This window comes from Hemicordylus capensis, chromosome 7, assembly GCF_027244095.1.
Source record: "Hemicordylus capensis ecotype Gifberg chromosome 7, rHemCap1.1.pri, whole genome shotgun sequence".
In the NCBI taxonomy this organism is placed as follows: domain Eukaryota; kingdom Metazoa; phylum Chordata; class Lepidosauria; order Squamata; family Cordylidae; genus Hemicordylus; species Hemicordylus capensis.
Window position 1 is genome coordinate 29290717 of NC_069663.1, and position 14843 is coordinate 29305559.

The 14843-nt window shown below is 62.2% G+C and overlaps 1 protein-coding gene across 3 annotated transcripts; it reads left to right on the forward strand.

Annotated features, from left to right (window-relative positions):
• Positions 1-804: 804 nt before the first annotated feature.
• Positions 805-13235, forward strand: MAP3K10 (mitogen-activated protein kinase kinase kinase 10). Of its 3 annotated transcripts, none has more exons than XM_053267009.1 (11): positions 805-1449; positions 1974-2962; positions 3338-3521; positions 3890-4038; positions 5721-5896; positions 6294-6534; positions 7129-7251; positions 8534-8672; positions 10116-10228; positions 11518-12078; positions 12505-13235. In XM_053267009.1, the coding sequence occupies exons 2-11, from the start codon at positions 2212-2214 to the stop codon at positions 12864-12866; spliced, it is 2799 nt and encodes a 932-aa protein (XP_053122984.1). In that variant the 5' UTR covers positions 805-1449; positions 1974-2211; the 3' UTR covers positions 12867-13235. The 3 variants fall into 3 exon arrangements, with proteins under 3 accessions (XP_053122984.1, XP_053122986.1, XP_053122985.1); XM_053267011.1 differs by having other exon boundaries at positions 11809-12078; XM_053267010.1 differs by having other exon boundaries at positions 805-1431.
• Positions 13236-14843: the final 1608 nt, after the last annotated feature.

A 14843-nucleotide genomic window follows, 5' to 3' on the forward strand; every position in this document is an offset into this window, starting at 1 on the left:
CAGCCGCAGCTTCTCCAGCGGGCTGGAGAGAGGGTCTCTCTTCCCAAGAAGCCCCTCTCCTCCCTTTGCCGGGAGTGTTAATGGGGTTCGGGGGAGGTCCAGAAAGTTCGGGTCCAGCAACCGAGCAGGCATCGCGGGCCAGTGTCGGCGTCCTCTCCTCCTCCTCCTCCTCCTCCCCCCCACCTGCTGCAGATGATCTCCAAGGGCGGGGGAAAGCGCCTTGCTTCCCAGCGGAGCCCCTCGCAGGAAGAGCGACCCTCTTGGGGTCAGCTGCAAGCCGCCTTCTTCGCTGGCCCACTTTCTGGGCGACCACCGGCACAGGCCCCTCCCAGGTGCCAACAAGAAGCGCTCCCCTCCTGCCCAGTCGCCGCCGCCGCCGCCGCCGGGCTCGGGCACAGCTCCTGGGTCCCGCTGGGCACGGAAGCCGCGCCGCCCAAGCAGGCTCCGTTCCCCGGCGGCGGCGGCGGCGGCTCCTCCGGGACGGCGCTGTTGCTTGCTTGCCCTCCTTCGTGTCCGAGGCTCCTTCCGAACCCGTTCGCGACAAGGGGTTTGCAACGCCACCCACCTCGGAGGCGATGCCAGCAACGGGAGCGGGGAAGAAGCCGCCGGTGCGCCTTGTAAGCGAGACAAAGCCGCACCAGCCCGCCCGGCGGAGGGTGATGATGCCCCGAAGCAGGCCGGCCGGCCCGGCGGCTTCCAGCCCGGCGCGGAGAGGCTCAGGGCGCGGGCCGGTGGGCCGGGGTGGCGCCATTGCGCAGGAGGCGGGGGCTCGTCCCCGCGGACCGTGCAAAGCCGCCGGAGAGGAGCCCTCAGAAGGCGGCAGCAGGAGTCTGCACATGCTCAGAGGCCCAGGCCTGCTCCCGCCTCCCCGGATTCTCTCCGGGCTGTTGCAGGTGCTGAGCGGGCCTGGGCCAACCCCCTCCCCACCGCTCCGCGCACGCCTCGGCGCCCCCCTGGCTGCCTTTCCCGGAGGAAGGCCGAGAACTACAGGGCCCAGCATGCACCAGCCCCGGCGCGCGCCGGCCCCCCCGGCCCCCCTCGCACCAGCTGACAGCTCCAGCCGCGGCTGCTCCGGCAATGGATGGAGCCCATTGGCATAAGCCGAGGAGCCCGGTCCGCAGCGGGGCGGGGGCGCTGAGCGGCAGCGGCAGCGGGGGTGGGCAATCCGTCCGCGCGCCCCTCTGCAGGATGCGGCTGGAGCGAGAGGGGGGCGGCGGCGGAGGCGATCGTCGCGGCCAGGCGGGCGCCCCCTCGGCGATGATCCCTGCTAGGCACGCCGGCGGCAAGGAGGGCAGCAGTCGGGGAGCCCCGAGCAGGGGAGGCGGCGGCGGCGGCTGCTGAGCCGGCACTGGAGGCATCCGCTGCAGGGCTGGGCGCCTCCTCCTTCCGGGGGGCTCTGGAGGAACTGCCGCTGCTGCTGAAAGAGGACAGGTGAGCGGCGCGGGGCAGGTAAGCCGGGATCCTGGCTCCTTGGCATGCCGCGGGGGTGGGGGGGGGGGGTGCGCGCCCCGGCAGGTGGCACCGGCAGTCCGCGGGCATCGGGCTTCCTGCCAACGGTGCCCCCCTCGCCCCGCCCCGCCCCGCCCCTGCCATTGTGGACGGAGCCGTCGGGGAGGGAGCGGGGTCTCCGCACGCTGCTGCCAGCCCTGCCACACCTGCGTGGGTCTCCTCCCCGGGGCTGCTGCTGGGCCCGGCTGTGGAGCGTGGCGGCGGCGTGTGCTGCGAAATGGCCCTCACTTCTTCTTTCTTTCGTTCTCCGCCACCCTCCGCAGCGGGGCGGGGGGGGGGACATAATGGCCCCTTTCTTCGGAGCCAGGGCACGGCTGTCACTAGGAGGAGGAGGAGGAGGAGGCCGGCCGGCCGGCCGGCCACCAGCTGGGCTGCGCCCGGGGCCAGGAGGGGTGAGCTTTAAAGGGCAAGAGGCCTCTTCCGAAGCCGGGCAGCCGTCAAGGGAGGCAGCATTTCTGTTGCAGGGTGTTTTCGGCACCGCCAGCAGGCAGCTGACAGGCTCTGCGAGAGTCCAGGCGGCGGAAGAGACCCCAGAGACGCGCTCGTCCGCCAGCGGGGCGCTTGGCCAAAGAGCCTGGCCCAGCCGGGATGGCAGGAACCCAGGAGGTGGCAGCTGCCACCCGCGTGCTGCACAGTGGAGGGCCTGGAGACTGGGCCCGCTTGGCCGGCCCGCTTGGGGTCGGCCAGGTGGCCCCGTGAGGCATGCAGGGCCGTGACCAGCGGCAGGGATCGGGGCCCACGGCGGCCGCTGTGGACTCCATGGAGCAGGCCAGCAAAGAGCAAGGAGGCGGCGGGGGGCTCTGGGACGCCTGCCTGCCGACCCCCCACCCGTTCTGGACGGCCGTCTTCGACTACGAGGCGGCCACCGAGGAGGAACTGACCTTGCGCCGGGGAGACCTGGTGGAAGTGCTGTCCAAGGACTCCACGGTCTCTGGGGACGAGGGCTGGTGGACAGGCCAGCTGCAGGAGAAGGTGGGCATCTTCCCCAGCAACTACGTGGCCAGCAACCCGGCCTACAGCCCCCTGACCTGCCCTCCCCCGCTGGAGATCTCCTTCCAGGAGCTGCAGCTGGACGAGATCATCGGCGTGGGGGGCTTTGGGAAGGTCTACAAGGGGGTCTGGCGCAGGGAGGAGGTGGCCGTGAAGGCCGCACGCCAAGACCCCGACGAGGACATCGCCGTGACGGCAGAGAACGTGCGGCAGGAAGCCCGCCTCTTCGCCATGCTGCGCCACCCCAACATCATTGCCCTGAAGGCCATGTGCCTCAGCCCCCCCCACCTGTGCCTGGTGATGGAGTACGCCCGCGGGGGGGCGCTCAACCGGGCCCTGGCGGGCAAGAAGGTCCCCCCCCACGTGCTGGTGAACTGGGCCGTCCAGATTGCCCGGGGCATGAACTACCTCCACAACGAGGCCATCGTGCCAATTATCCACCGGGACCTCAAGTCCATCAACAGTAAGTCCATCCACAGGCGAGTGGAGGGATCGGGCGGGGGGGGCACGGAAAATGTCCCCTAGCACACACACACATATCAGGGCCTGCTCCAGGCCAGGCCTTCCTGGACTGGGAAGGAAGTCCTCTTCTTGGAGGCGCCCTCTTGGAGCAGCAGTGGCCATGGGTGTGGGCCTTGCTCTGCAAGCCAGAAGGGCTCGGTGAGGAGAGGCCGCTGCGTGCGGCTGCACTGGGAGGTGGCCAAGCAAGACACCTTGGAGTCCTGGCCAAGGGGGTGCGGGGGTCTTTGCCCACCGCTGACTGGCCGGAGTGCCCGAGGCAGGTTGCTGGGGAGACGACTGCCACCCCTTCCCTCCTCTGTGGGCTTCTCCTGCGCAGTTCTCATCCTGGAGCGCATCGAGAACAACGAGGACTTGAGTGGGCGGACCCTCAAGATCACGGACTTCGGCCTGGCGCGCGAGTGGCACAAGACCACCAAGATGAGCGCAGCGGGGACCTACGCCTGGATGGCTCCCGAGGTGATCAAGCTCTCCCTCTTCTCCAAGAGCAGCGACGTTTGGAGGTAAGGCGAGGGGGTGGGGGGAGAGGAGGCAGGGGCCCCTCCCTGGGCCGGTGGGTGGATGCCTTTCCCCAGCAGAGCATCACAGGCAGAGAGGCAGGCCAGGCAGCTGTTCCTCTCCTGGGGAGCCAGGGATGTGGAAAGCTTTGCCGGTTGAACTTCCGGCTCTTGTGCAGCTGCTATAGGCATGGGGGGCCTTCCCTGCTCAGAGGCCAGGCACCTGTTGATGGGGGGCCAGCCGGGTAGGAGGGAGGGCTGCCCAGGAGCTGGGCCGATGTCTTCAACAAGCCTTCCGGGGCAGGGAGATCTTCCGCCTTGTATTGCTGTGGGCCCCCCACTGCCTGAACAGCTCTGCCCACTGGTCCTTCCAGCTTTGGGGTGCTGCTGTGGGAGCTGCTGACTGGCGAGGTCCCCTACCGTGAGATCGATGTCCTTGCGGTGGCCTATGGCGTGGCCATGAACAAGCTGACGCTGCCGATCCCCTCCACCTGCCCTGAGCCCTTCGCCCGGCTGCTGGAGGGTGAGTGAGAGCCACCAGGGCATGGGGGGGGGGCAGAGGCTCTCTCTGGGACCCCATTTCTGCAGGCACACTGGCATTCCTCGGCTGGTGCCTTTGCTCTGTACTGTCTTTGGCCTTGGGTGTGACACGGCCTGGATCACAAGGGCTTCATTCAGAGCACAGGACCCATCCTCTCCCCAATGGGAAACAATTGGGGGGGGAGGCAAAAAGCACATCCCACCTTCACCCACCCCCCAGTCACTCACCTGACCCCAGAGGAACCGGCACCGTTGGCTGTCTCCAGGGCAGGCAAGGGAGCAGCAGGCAGGAGGTGCCTTCAAGAGGAGCTGTTGATCCAGCAAAAGTCTGGCTGGCTGGCTGGCTCCCACCGAAGGGGTCCTACCAAGAGTCAGAGACCTGCCCCTTCCTGGATCTGCAGGCCAGCTGGCCTCCCCCTCCTCCCAAGTAGGCCCATGGGAAGGGGCAGCGGCCAGGCCCTCCACCTATGGGGCAGGAGCTTGGCTGAGGCACAGCATAAGCTCTGTTCCTGGGGAGCGATGGCCCCCCTCCCCCCCCAGCGTCTTCTCCTAGTCAGAGTGGAGGGTGGACCCCAACATCCCCCAAGACCTCCTTTCCCCTCTTCCACCCCACCCCTGCTTTATAGTGACTCTTGCAGCCTCCCCCTCCCCTGCTCCTGGCAGTTTCCTCTGGGTCCTAAGATCTACCTGGTTTCTACAAGCCCCACCCCCACCCCCCAGTTCAGTCCTCTTCTGCTCCTGATCCCTACATCAGATGGTGGCTGTAAGTTTCCCCCTCTGCAGCTAACAGCGACCTCAGGGTGTGTGTGTGTGAGTTAAATCAGGGAGTCGCACAGGAGGAAAGTCCCCGTCCTCCATGTCAGGTCTTCAATTCAAATCTCTCCCCCCCCCCACTTTTTGAAGAGGGCAACACACTGGGTGCTTGGAGTCCTTTGCTTTCTTTTTATTTGCTTAGATTTGTTTTACATTTCTGCCCCACTCTTCTGCTGGGGAGCCCAGAGCGGTGTGCATGGTTATGTTTATGCCCACAACAACTCTGTGAGGTAGGTTAGGCTGAGAGAGAAGCGACTGGCCCAGAGTCAGCCGGTGAGTTTCCTGGCTGAACAGGGATCGGAACTCGGGTCTCCCCAGTCCTGGTTCTGCAGTCTGAGCAGCATGGATGTTGGTCCTCATGGTCCCACATGTCCCAGGGCAAAGCCTTGGCATGCAGCACCGGGTCCGGGGCCTGGATACTGGCAAGGGTTGGAATGGGCCGCTTTGCTTGCAGGGAAGTGGGAGGAAGGAACTCTGGGAGGGGGTGGGGGTCGCTGGCTGTTCCTTTTCTAAGTGTGTGGGGGGGGCGGGGGGGTGTTCCTGGTTATCAGCCAGGATGCCCAGTGGAAGTTCCGGCTGCAGCAGCTGCAGGCTGCTGTGCGGGGAGAGACTGAACCAGAGCGGCTGAGCTGGGAGCCAGCTGGGCAGGCTGCTTGCCTCTCCCCAGGCTAGGCTGGCATCTTTGCCAAGATGGCAAGGCCGCCGGAAGCCTCTCCCCAGGGCAGCCGGGCCCACGGAGGAGCAGCAGCGTCCATGCTGGGGGAGGTGGGGGGCAGGGCTCCATCGGCCAGGCTTGTGCGGGCAGGCAGAGCGCTTTGCCCCAGGGGCCCCCCCTCTGCTTCCTGCCTGCAGGGTGCTGGAGCCCGGACCCCCACGCCCGCCCAGGCTTCGGCTCCATCCTGCAGCAGCTGGTGGCCATTGAGCAGTCGGCCATGTTCCAGATGCCCCTGGAGTCCTTCCACTCCTTGCAGCAGGACTGGAGAGTGGAGATTGCCGGGATGTTTCAGGAGCTGCGCACCAAGGAGAAAGTGAGTTCTCTCCGTGCTCTCTCCACCACCCCCCGCCCCCCTGGCTGTGCTGCCTCCCCTCCCTCTTCCAGATTTGGGGTTGGCGCTGGGGTGGCTGCAGCTTCTCGGGGGGGGGCAGAGGGGCACATGGCCCCATTTTCAGAGGCAGCTTGGGTGGGGGGCTCCAATCTCTCCCGCTCTGCCCCAGAGCTGCGCTGGCCAGTTGTCGCGGGTAGAACTGCCTAGTTACCCGCAGAGCTCTACCTGACGAATGGCCAGCCTGCAGGCAGCACAGCTCTTGGGCGGGAGAGTGAGGAGGAGCCATCTGGGAAGCAGGGGCAGCTGTGCCTCCCCTCTAGGCTCTGGGGCCCAGCAGGCCCTCTGAAGCCAGAGCCCCGCTGCCCTCCTGCCTCCCCAGGAGCTGCGGAGCCGGGAGCAGGAGCTGCTGCGGGCCGCCCAGGAGCAGAAGACGCAGGAGGCGGAGCTGCGCCGGCGGGAGCAGGAGCTGGCCGAGCGGGAGATCGACATGGTGGAGCGGGAGCTCCACCTCATCATGCTGCAGATGGGCCAGGAGAAGCCCCGGGTCAAGAAGCGGAAGGGGCACTTCCGGTCCTCCCGCCTCAAGCTCCGGGACAGCCACCGGATCAGCCTCCCGTCTGGTACGGGCAGGGCCGGGGGGGGCGGGAGGGGCGGCTTCATCTCCCCAAATGGGCCAGTGGCCGCTGAGGCCTGCCGGGACGGGACGGGGGCCCTCTGGAGAGGCTCTTAAGGGCCACTCTCAAGCGCAGGTGCGACCCCTCCCCACAAGGAGGAGGAGGAGGAGGAGGAGGACACAAACAGCCTCCCTTGGCCAAGCGGCCAGGCTGCTAAAGGGGGCTGCCCCCCACTGCCACCCTCCACCGCCACCTCCTCCCTCCACCCACACAGATTAGAACCCGGACAGGCTCTCCAGGGCTGCCTCTTCCTCTTCCTCCCGCCACCTCTGGTTGGCCTGCTGTGCTTGTCTGTTGGAAATCATACTGCCTGCTTTCATGTCTCGATGCAAGAAGATTTGGCCTCAGTGGGGGGGGGGGGGCGGGCGGCACTGTGTGCTCCAGGTGGAGAGAATTTAAATTTAAAGGGTCCAGGCTTAGAGTGATCCTCCTCCTCTTCCTCCTCCTCTTCCTCCTCCTCTTCTCCTTCTCCTCCTCCTCTTCCTCCTCTTCCTCCTCCTCCTCCTCCTCTTCCTCCTCCTCCTCCTCCTCTTCCTCCAGGGTTTGAGCACAAGATCACAGTGCAGGCATCACCCACACTCGACCGGCGGAAAGGGCTGGGGGCCAACGGAGCCAGCCCCCCCGGCAGCCCCATCATCATTCCACGGCTGCGTGCCATCCGCTGTGAGTACCAACCCCCCCAAAGCCCCCAACAACTCAGGGGCTCCTGCCACTGGGGAAGAGGAGGAGAGGCCTGCCTGCAGGGTGCCTTCCTCAGTGCCCCAGAGATGGCTGGTTAGGGGGGCCTGGTCAACGGAGTGCCGACACCGCAGCCATGTGTGACCCCAGGCTTGCATCGCTGGGGTCTGTGGCCTCCTGGAGCCTGGGAGTGGGGGCAGAGTTTGGCTGAGGCTGTGCAGGGAGCAGGATGGCCGGGAGGTGCTGTGGCCACCCAGCCCCCGCCTGTGCCTGCAAGAAATCTGGCACCACCTCAGCTTTCATGCAGGAGGAGGAAGTTTCTGGCCTTGAAGACTTGCTTTGCCTACGGAGACCATCCTGGCAGGCAGCTCAGCCATATAACGGGGAGCCCAAGGTCAGGAGAGCCTCCTTCCCGTTCAAGGAGCCTTCGCTGATGGATTGCGGCAGTTAATTACTGCTAGTCCACCTTGGGTTTGGGATGATGCCCATCTGTCCCGGGAACTCTTGGAGACACCTTCCGTCTCTTCTGAGATGACCCCACTTCTCCTCTACAGTTCTCATGAGCTGTCCAATTTGTGGATTAAAAGTTTTAAAACATGGATTTATCTGATTAAACGTTACAGCCCTAATAAGCATAAAACTGTATCTTCAAAACATATTGCAGTAACGCTGACAATGTCGTCATAAAACTGGCAGAGTCCCAAATCAACAACCATGAACGAAGCCAAGCAAGCCCTTTAAATCTTTTGAATAATAATAATAATAATAATAATAAATTGTGCATCTGTGTGGAAGGAGTCATTGCTGACGTCCCCAGTAGTGGCTGATCCTAACGAGCAGGGGTGGGGGGCAGACAAGGCACAGCTTCCTGGCGTTGCTCCTCTCTGTCCTGCCCCACCTGAGGGCCATGCTGCCTGCAGGCTGGCTATTAATCAGGTAGAGATACCTGAAAATTGGCCAGCTTGCAGGCAGCAGGGCTCTTGGACAGGGCAGGAGCGCAACTCGAGCTGCTGTGGGGAACCAGAGGCAGCTCCCCCCCACACACACTCATTAGGCAAGGTGAGCCCCTCCCGAATGCCAGCCTAAGCTCACGAGGGAGGAGATTCTCCTCTCCAGAGGACTGTGTTGGGGAGGAGGAGACCCGCTCCGTCTTCATCAGGGATGAAGGATCTCCTCCTCATGGTGGGGAGCTGGCTGGTGAAGGGGCCGCAAGGGGCTTTGGGTCACACTCTCTTCCTGTTCTCCCCCCCCCCAACCCATCCTGCAGTGACACCCTTGGACGGAAGCCAGACTTGGGGCCGCAGCAGCCTGGCCAAGAAGGAGGAGCTGGTGGGGGCCAAGAAGAAAGGCCGGACATGGGGGCCAAGTTCGACCCTCCATAAGGAGAGACTTGGTGGGGAGGAGAGGTACAGGCCCAGGAGCTATAGGGCAGGGAGTGTTGGGGGGCAGGATGGAGAAGGAGCTGGATCCAAGGAACTGCCAAATCCCAGGAGTGGAGATGGCTGTCTGTGGGGCAGCATTTGAGGACATTTTCCACGGGGGTGGTGAGTAGGAATCCATAATGGGAAATTGTCCACTCCTGTAATTTTCTGAGGATTTTTTCCTGCTTCTAAAAATGCATTGTTTCATACAAATAGTTAATCACCTTGTTTCTGGATACAATACTGGCCAAATTGAGCAGTTTCCAAGTGGTAATTGACTTTTTTCAAGACTATACCTAGGAAATTAGGGGAGAAGCGCTGGTCTGGTGGCAGCAAGCATGCCTTGTCCCCTTAGCTCAACAGGGTCCACCCTGGTTGTATATAAATGGGAGACTAGAAGTGTGAGCAGCACTGTAAGAGATTCCCCTCAGGGGATAATGGGCCACTCTGGGAAGAGCAGAAGGTTCCCAGTTCCCTCCCTGGCAGCATCTCCAGATAGGGCTGAGAGACAGATTCCTGCCTGCAACCTGGGAGAAGCCGCTGCCAATCTGTGTAGACAATACTGAGCTAGATGGACCAATGGCCTGACTCAGTAGAAGGCAGCTTCCTGTGTTCCTAAATATCTTTATATATGAGCAGCTTTTTGGACATGTTAAAAATTAGTATGCTGTTTTCATGGTGCCTTCATCATTTGTCCTTAAAATTTAAACAAGGAAAGTGCAGGCTCTTCAATGGCCAATCTTAAAGTATTTTGCAAGTATTCCGATTTTACAACCTACCCACCCCTGGCACCAGGAAAGGTTTTGGATTTGTCTGGATATGACATTTAGACCCACATGAAATGTGCTCTATTTAATGTTTTCCCTAATCAAATATTGCTGTTCAATTACTTTAGGAACATAGGCAGCTGCCATATACTGAGTCAGATCCTTGATCAATCTAGCTCAGTATTGTCTAACCAGAGTGGCAGCAGCTTCTCCCAGGTTGCAGACAGGAATCTCTCTCAGCCCTGTCTTGGAGATGCTGCCAGAGAGGGAACTTGGGACCTAGATGCTCTTCCCAGAAGGGAGTTCCCCCATCCCCTGAGGGGAATCTCTTAGGGTGCTCATATGTAGTCTCCATTCAAATGCAACCCAGGCAGACCCTGCTTAGCAAAGGGGACAATTCATGATTGTGACCTCAAGACCAGCTCTCCTCTCCTTTTGGATGTCAGGCATTTATACAGCATGTAAAATTAATATGGCACACTTTACAAGTTTTGTTGACTAACTATGTCAAGCAAACATACTAAATCAGATCCCAAACAGACTTTGGGCAATCAAAAGTTTGTAGGCTGGGATCTAAGTTGGGGGTGGGGCACGTGTGCTGGAAGAGGGTGCACCCCTCAGGATGGCGGTGAGGAAGATCAACCTCATCTCACCTCTGCAGGCTGAAGTCCCTGGCTGAGGGAAGCAAGCAGTGGTCATCTAGTGCCCCCAACCTGGGCAAGTCGCCTAAGCACTTTCCCCTGGCGGTGGGCTTCGCCAGCCTCACGGAGATGGGTAAGGCCTTGGAGCATCTCGAGACCGAGGGTGGGTGGGTGGGAGCAGTGCTGGGACTGGGCCGCCGGAGGCAGGCAGGGCCCCAGGCTCATCCAGGGGGCCCAGCCCCCAATTTTGTGTGTGTGGGGTTGGTGTAGGTTATCATCCATCAATGTGCATGGCCCTTTAAAAAGGTGAGAGGTCCCTGCCCCAAGGGACTTACAGTCAGAAATCCAACCACAAAGGAAGTGGAGGGAAACCGAGGCAGTGGCAAATCAGCCCAGGTTCAGTCCTTGGGAGCATCTCCAGCTAGACTGGGAGGAGCCAGGCCTGCCTCTGACCAAAGCCCTGGAGAGTGGCTGAGAGCAGCTCTGCTGCTCTCCTTGCCCGGCCCTACTGGAGGGGCTGAACCTGGGGCCCTTCCCCGAGTGGGTTAAGGAGTCAGGGTGAAGGCAGAGGGGAAATGCCCTTTCTAGAGGTGCTGCAAGACAATAGCCCCATTCAGACATGATGCTCTGTCCACGTGCATAGCTCTCTGTACACTCCTGCACGTGGATGTCTGAATGACCCTCCCCGTGTTGGTTTTAGAAGTTAACCTGGATTCAGGCCCTTCGAACGCACGGTACAGATAGGAAGTGTACTTCTCTTCCTACCTTCAGCGTAACACGCGAATGACTGTACCTGGGTGCTCTGTCCACTTGCTGTACAAGTGTTGAACATAATGTGTGTGAATGGGCCTTATACTGTCGGTCCAAATTCTAAGAGTGGGGAAGACTTTTGATGTTCCTATTTCAACAAACGTGTACTTTGTGGGAGGTTTCTTCAAAGTGTCGCTGGTACCTTCCCGTAGCCCTTGGAATGAGGTGGGTTAGAAAACCAAATTAATTTGGCCCAGAGCATCGCAGGCACTTCGGAGGACCCACCGTTCAAAAGCAGAGGGAGCCTTTCTGCAGCTCCCACTGACAGTGCTTTGACTGCTGTTCACGCCCCCCAAGCCCCACTGCTTCTGTGGGTGGAAGGAACTAAGCAGGGGTCATAGGGGAGGGGTGGGACTGAGAGGCAGCAGGGGGCAGGGAGACCTTCTCCACCCGAGGACCTAGCCTTCTATGGGGGGCTGGTCCGTGTTGCTGCTCATCCGCTTTCAGAATGTCCTAAATGGGTGGGTGGGGTCTGCCTTGCTGTGACTCTCTTTTGGTGTCTCTGCCCAAAGGCCGGGAGGGGGGGCTGGGGAGGGGCTGCCCTGCCTGCCCCAGATCCTCAGCAGCAGTTTCCTTCCCTCCTCCCCCCACCCCCACCCCCCCGCCCTGCAGAGGAGTATACCGAGAAGGAAAGCGGCACGCCTCACTCGCCCTACCTCCCCCTCTCGCCACTGGGAGCCGAAGCGGATGCCCAGCTGCACCCACAGCCGCCCAGTTTGGAGGGGCCCAAGCGGGGGGCAGCAGCCCCCTCCCACCGCCGCAGTGAGCTGGTCCTCCTGGGCTGCACTTCCGTCCTGGCCTCCGTCGCACTGGGGGCTGACCTGGCCGAGCTGGCAGGAGAGGGCCTTGGCCGCAGCAGCCCTGCCGGCCTTTCCAGCTCCATCACCCTCCTGTCCCTCTCAGACTGCAACTCCACCAAGTCCCTGCTGCCCTCGGACAGTGACGACGCTCCCCCGTACGACCCCCCCGGCCTCCTGGAGCCCGAGAGCCCCCCTCCGGCTCCCCGCCACAACCCCCTGGTGGATCTCACGGTCGAGAGCTTCAAGAAGGACCCTCGCCAGTCGCTCACCCCCACCCACGTCAGCGCCGCCCAGGCCGTCAGCCGAGGACACCGCCGCACCCCGTCCGAGGGGGCCCTCCGCCCGGGCCCAGAGGGGGCCCCCGAGTGCCAGGGTGAGCTCCGGCTCCTAGAGCCCCAATGCCCCTCTGTCCTGGGCCAAGCTCACTGGCCACACTTGCCGCCGCCGGGCAGTCCTCACAAGCGGGGAGGGGCCGAGCTGTGACTTCCAGACATGCTCACGGCCCAGAGCAATTGCGGCAGAAAGGAGGCCCTTTCGGAGAGCCTGGCGGAGGGAGGGGTCTCTAGGCAGGGTGTGGGGCCGTTCAGCTCTCCATTTGTGTGCCCATCACATGATCAGTGTGGGCCTCTGTTCTGGCCAAAGGCTACTGCCAAGACTTCACTCCCTGTCATAGGTTTGTTGTTCTTTTTGGAGAGGTGGGGGGATTGGGGAGTGGGCCGATCCCTCAGGAAACCGGGGGGGCCCCCGCTGTTGCTGCCCGCGCCCTTCTTCTGCGTGGCTCATTCTTCTTTCTCTCCAGGCTCGCAGGAGGCCCTGCCCTTCCCGCGCCTGCCCGACCCCCCCTCGCTTGCCACTTCTCAGGCCCGCCGCAAGGAGCCGCCTGCTGTGAAGGCCCTGGCGGTGGAGCGGCCACGGACCCTCGCCTTTGCCCCCCGGCCTCGGCCTGCCCCCAGCCGGCGCCGCCTTGACCCTTGGAAGCTCGTCTCGTTTGGGCGGACACAGGGGGCGGCCTCCTCCCCCCGAGAGGCTGCCAGGGGGCAGCTGGGGGTTCGCCAGACACTGCTGGACATGGACATGGAAGGGCAGAACCGGGACAGCACCGTGCCCTTGTGTGGGGGGCAGACCTCCGGCTGCAGCCTGGAAACGGACATTTCGGACTGACACCGCACCTTCCCCAGGCTGGGCTCAGCGCAGGAGCACAGGGCCAAGGGGATGGATTTCTGACTCCCCGGATGCATTGCCAGAGACATCAGGCATGTGCAGGGCTCTGTATTGATTGACTCTGGGGCTCCCCACACACGGACGGATTCCACATGAAGATCCTTTCCCAGCAATGTGGCCACGCAGGCAGCAGCGGGTGCCGGGCCGACAAGGTGTCTGTGCATCTGTCATGTGAGTGCATGTGCCTGGGGGCGTGTGTGCCGCAGGGAGTCCCTGCCAGCTCCTCACGGCACGTGTCTGGTCCAAGCAGCTGTGGTTTCGACTGTTGTTTTATTTTATTTTTAAAAGGTACGTGTGTCAGAAGAGTCAGCTCTGCCTTCCGTTCTTCTCCATCATTTTGGCGGGTTGGGAGGGCGAGGTGCAGCTTTTGCTGCTGCTGCTGCTGCTGCTGCTGCTGCTGCTGCTGCTGCTGCTGCTGCTGCTGCTGCTGCTGCGATCTTGTGGCAGACCTCTGAGGTCCTGCACAGCAGCTGCGGGTGACATCACCCACTGTGCAAGGAAGGAGGCAGGAGGGGGCTCAGCTGCCAGGGAGTTTGCCATGCAGCCTGGTCAGGCCGCCCTGGTGAGACAGAACCCTGGTGCAAGATGCTCCCCTGAAGGCCCAGGTTCCTCTTCTCTTCTGAACGTGACCACACATCCCTAAAGTGAACTACCCGTCACCATGTCTGCTGAGCTCACACCTGGAGACACAGAGCAAAGTCTGTCGGCGGGCCAAATGCAGCAAGCCGGAACCCCCGGCTTCTCTTCCCAGGCAGAGCATCCTTACACCCTCCTGATGCGGTCTCTGCACACAGAGGAAGCACCGCCAGCTTCCAGCTTGCTTCGCACTTCCCAGTTGCCATAGCAACAGCATCATAGTTACAGAAGGTACCCAGGGCAGCAGAGGCAAGGAGGATGCTGCCAGCAGTAGACACACACATCCCCCTCAGTCCTCTGCAATCCTAGGCTGGCTGCCTGAGCAGGTGCTGCTGGGCTCCATAAGCACAGCTTATGGTCCAGGATGAGGACCCCCTCTGGGAGAAGGCTCCACCTTCAGGGAAGGGTCTTGGAGGAGGGGAAGAGTCTGGCTGGCAGCCTTGAGAAGCCAGGCAGGGCCGATCCAAGCTTGGTTAGGACCGCCGAGCACTGCCTCTGACAAACCCCTCCAAGGCGATGGAGCAGTGCTGAGCACCAGGCCCCGATTCTGATCACTAGCCTAAAGCAGCTGCACAAGTTGCCTGCTAGAAGGGCCCTGCCCCTCCTTGACCCATTTCCAGAGTGGGGTTTTTTCTTTTTTTCCCCAAGCTGTGCCTCTTGGAGGTTTTCTGGAGGTTGTGGGCAGACTGCCGGTGGGGCGGGTTGATCCAGCACCACTTGCTTCCAGAAACAGGAGTCACCCAAGGACCTCGCCTCAAGTAGCAATTAGGAGAATTCACTGGGGAGCCACGAAGCCTCCGCTCCCCCCAGAGCCCACTCAGGGTCTCCTCCTGCTGCAAGAGACATGGAAGCAGAGGTGCCCCTCGGTGATTTTGGAGCCTGGACCTAAAGGCTTTTGGAGGCCCCCCATTCACACTCCCCCCCCCAGTATTTTAAGCACATTCTTAATGCGACTAAACCACCCGGGACAGACTGAGGAGGATTTGGGGCCCGCCAGGGGTGTGGAGGCCCCGGACTGCAGCCCCAACCTCCAGGGGTGAGAGCGCCTCTGTGCGGAAGCACTGGCGTCCCTGGCCAAAGCAGCGGCTCTCCCCACTGCCACATTCCAGTCCGTGATGTGGGGAGGGGAAGGCTAGGCCAGGCCAGCTGCTGGAGCCTGTGGAGCCAGCCCTGTGCACAGAAGGGCTCAGCACCGGCTGCTTCCTGCACTGGGGCCTTGGGCCCTCACCAGGTTTCTCGGTCTGTTTGTGGCTGGAGGGGCCCCACGGAGATGTGGCCAAG

Excerpts from the sequence above, each read along its gene's own strand:
- MAP3K10 (XM_053267009.1), top strand. The coding sequence starts at position 2,212 with ATGCAGGGCCGTGACCAGCGGCAGGGATCGGGGCCCACGGCGGCCGCT. Across the intron at positions 5,897-6,293 it reads AGCTGCGCACCAAGGAGAAA|GAGCTGCGGAGCCGGGAGCA; the intron begins GTGAGTTCTCTC and ends CTGCCTCCCCAG. Across the intron at positions 10,229-11,517 it reads CGCCAGCCTCACGGAGATGG|AGGAGTATACCGAGAAGGAA; the intron begins GTAAGGCCTTGG and ends CCCGCCCTGCAG.